Genomic DNA, 1,290 nt, shown 5'->3' on the forward strand with positions numbered 1-1,290 from the left:
TATTCTGTGTTTTTTCAGTGTTTCTGCTCTTGGTTCCTACAACTATGTTTCTGACTTCACCAACCGAGACGTGTACGACACCATCAAGGTTTACCTGTTATCAGGTCAGTTGGTCATCTTTTAATATTTTACTATTAGGAAACAAATTGTTCGGGGTTACATCTAACTTAAACAGCAGATTAAACTTAAGTTAACGACCTGTTTACATTTAATTGTAATTAAGAGATGCTGTTTGAAATGTTGAATAAACCTTTGAAACATAATTTGTATTTTTTGTCACGCAGACACATCACCAAAGTGCTACGACAGCAACAACCCAGAACTGAACTCCACAGCCTGGTTTGCAGAGTACATCGGTTCTTTCATAACTTTCCTCACTGTAGCGGATCTTCAGTCATTTGGATCTCAACAGGTACTCCATCTTATCTGGACTTTTTTTTTCCTGTGAAAATAAAATTACAGTATAAATATTATATATTTAATTGTATTCTTCTCTTTTCAGTACCTGCAGCTGTTCACAGTGAATCAAAAGAATCTTGTGCTTCTTAAGAGGTATAGGGTGGATCTGACATTAATCATCTACTACATTCAGTTAGTTTATATACAAGACATCAACTTCAGTCCATTTGGGTAAGTTTAAGGGACCAATATAAGATATATAAATTAAAACAGCCACAAATCATCCATATGAGCACGTGTGACCTTAAACTGTAAAAACCTGTTTTCACTCTTTTGAAGTCTTCCTCCATCGGGTCAGTGCTTTGCTCCTGGTCGGGCGTTCACTCAGTTGACTGCACAAGAAAGTTTGACAGTTTTGGGAAATGTCAACAGTCTCTGTACAGACCTAGATCCACAGGTAATTAAAACAAGAACACACTGATATACTAAAACTACAGGCTTTCTAATAAAAATAAAAGACAGGAAGACTAAAAAAAGAAAATAAAATGTATGTCTGAATTCAACAGAGGTACATTGAAGCTTAGCTTATAGGCAATACTACAAATGCACCCAAAGCCACTCTACAAAGTGTCAAACAAGACACTGTACAAAGTGCAATTACTCAAAAAAAACATTTACTGAATACAAGAGTTAAAATAAACTAAAGAATTATCCGTCAACAAGGGACAATAGTTATAATAAAAAAATGAAGTAGGTTGGTTTATATGTATACTCTAATCTAAAGAAACATTTTTTATGACAGACTAATAATTTAATAAAGTGGGTTTAAACAAGATAATCTCAATTTAAAAAGAAAATAATAATAATTCTCCAAACCAGACCAGGATCGCC

The 1,290-nt window shown here is 34.0% G+C and overlaps 2 protein-coding genes across 2 annotated transcripts in view; both read left to right on the top strand.

The window, feature by feature from the left end:
* Positions 1–45: 45 nt before the first annotated feature.
* LOC118598494 lies at positions 46–124 on the top strand (the record flags this gene model as incomplete). Its single annotated transcript, XM_036211221.1, is given in 1 exon segment — positions 46–124. A coding segment is annotated over 1 exon segment (79 nt), but the record flags the coding sequence as incomplete, so codon positions are not given.
* Positions 125–314: 190 nt separating this feature from the next.
* The window catches only part of LOC112140081 (mesothelin-like protein), a gene marked incomplete at its 5' end in the record, with an annotated part of 31,469 nt that continues 30,493 nt past the window's right edge, over positions 315–1,290 (top strand). The window contains 1 exon segment of the mRNA XM_024262997.2: positions 315–406. Coding sequence (XP_024118765.2) covers positions 315–406 — 92 coding nt within the window.

The sequence above is a fragment of the Oryzias melastigma genome, unplaced genomic scaffold (genome assembly GCF_002922805.2).
Source record: "Oryzias melastigma strain HK-1 unplaced genomic scaffold, ASM292280v2 sc01281, whole genome shotgun sequence".
NCBI classification, from domain to species: Eukaryota; Metazoa; Chordata; class Actinopteri; order Beloniformes; family Adrianichthyidae; genus Oryzias; species Oryzias melastigma.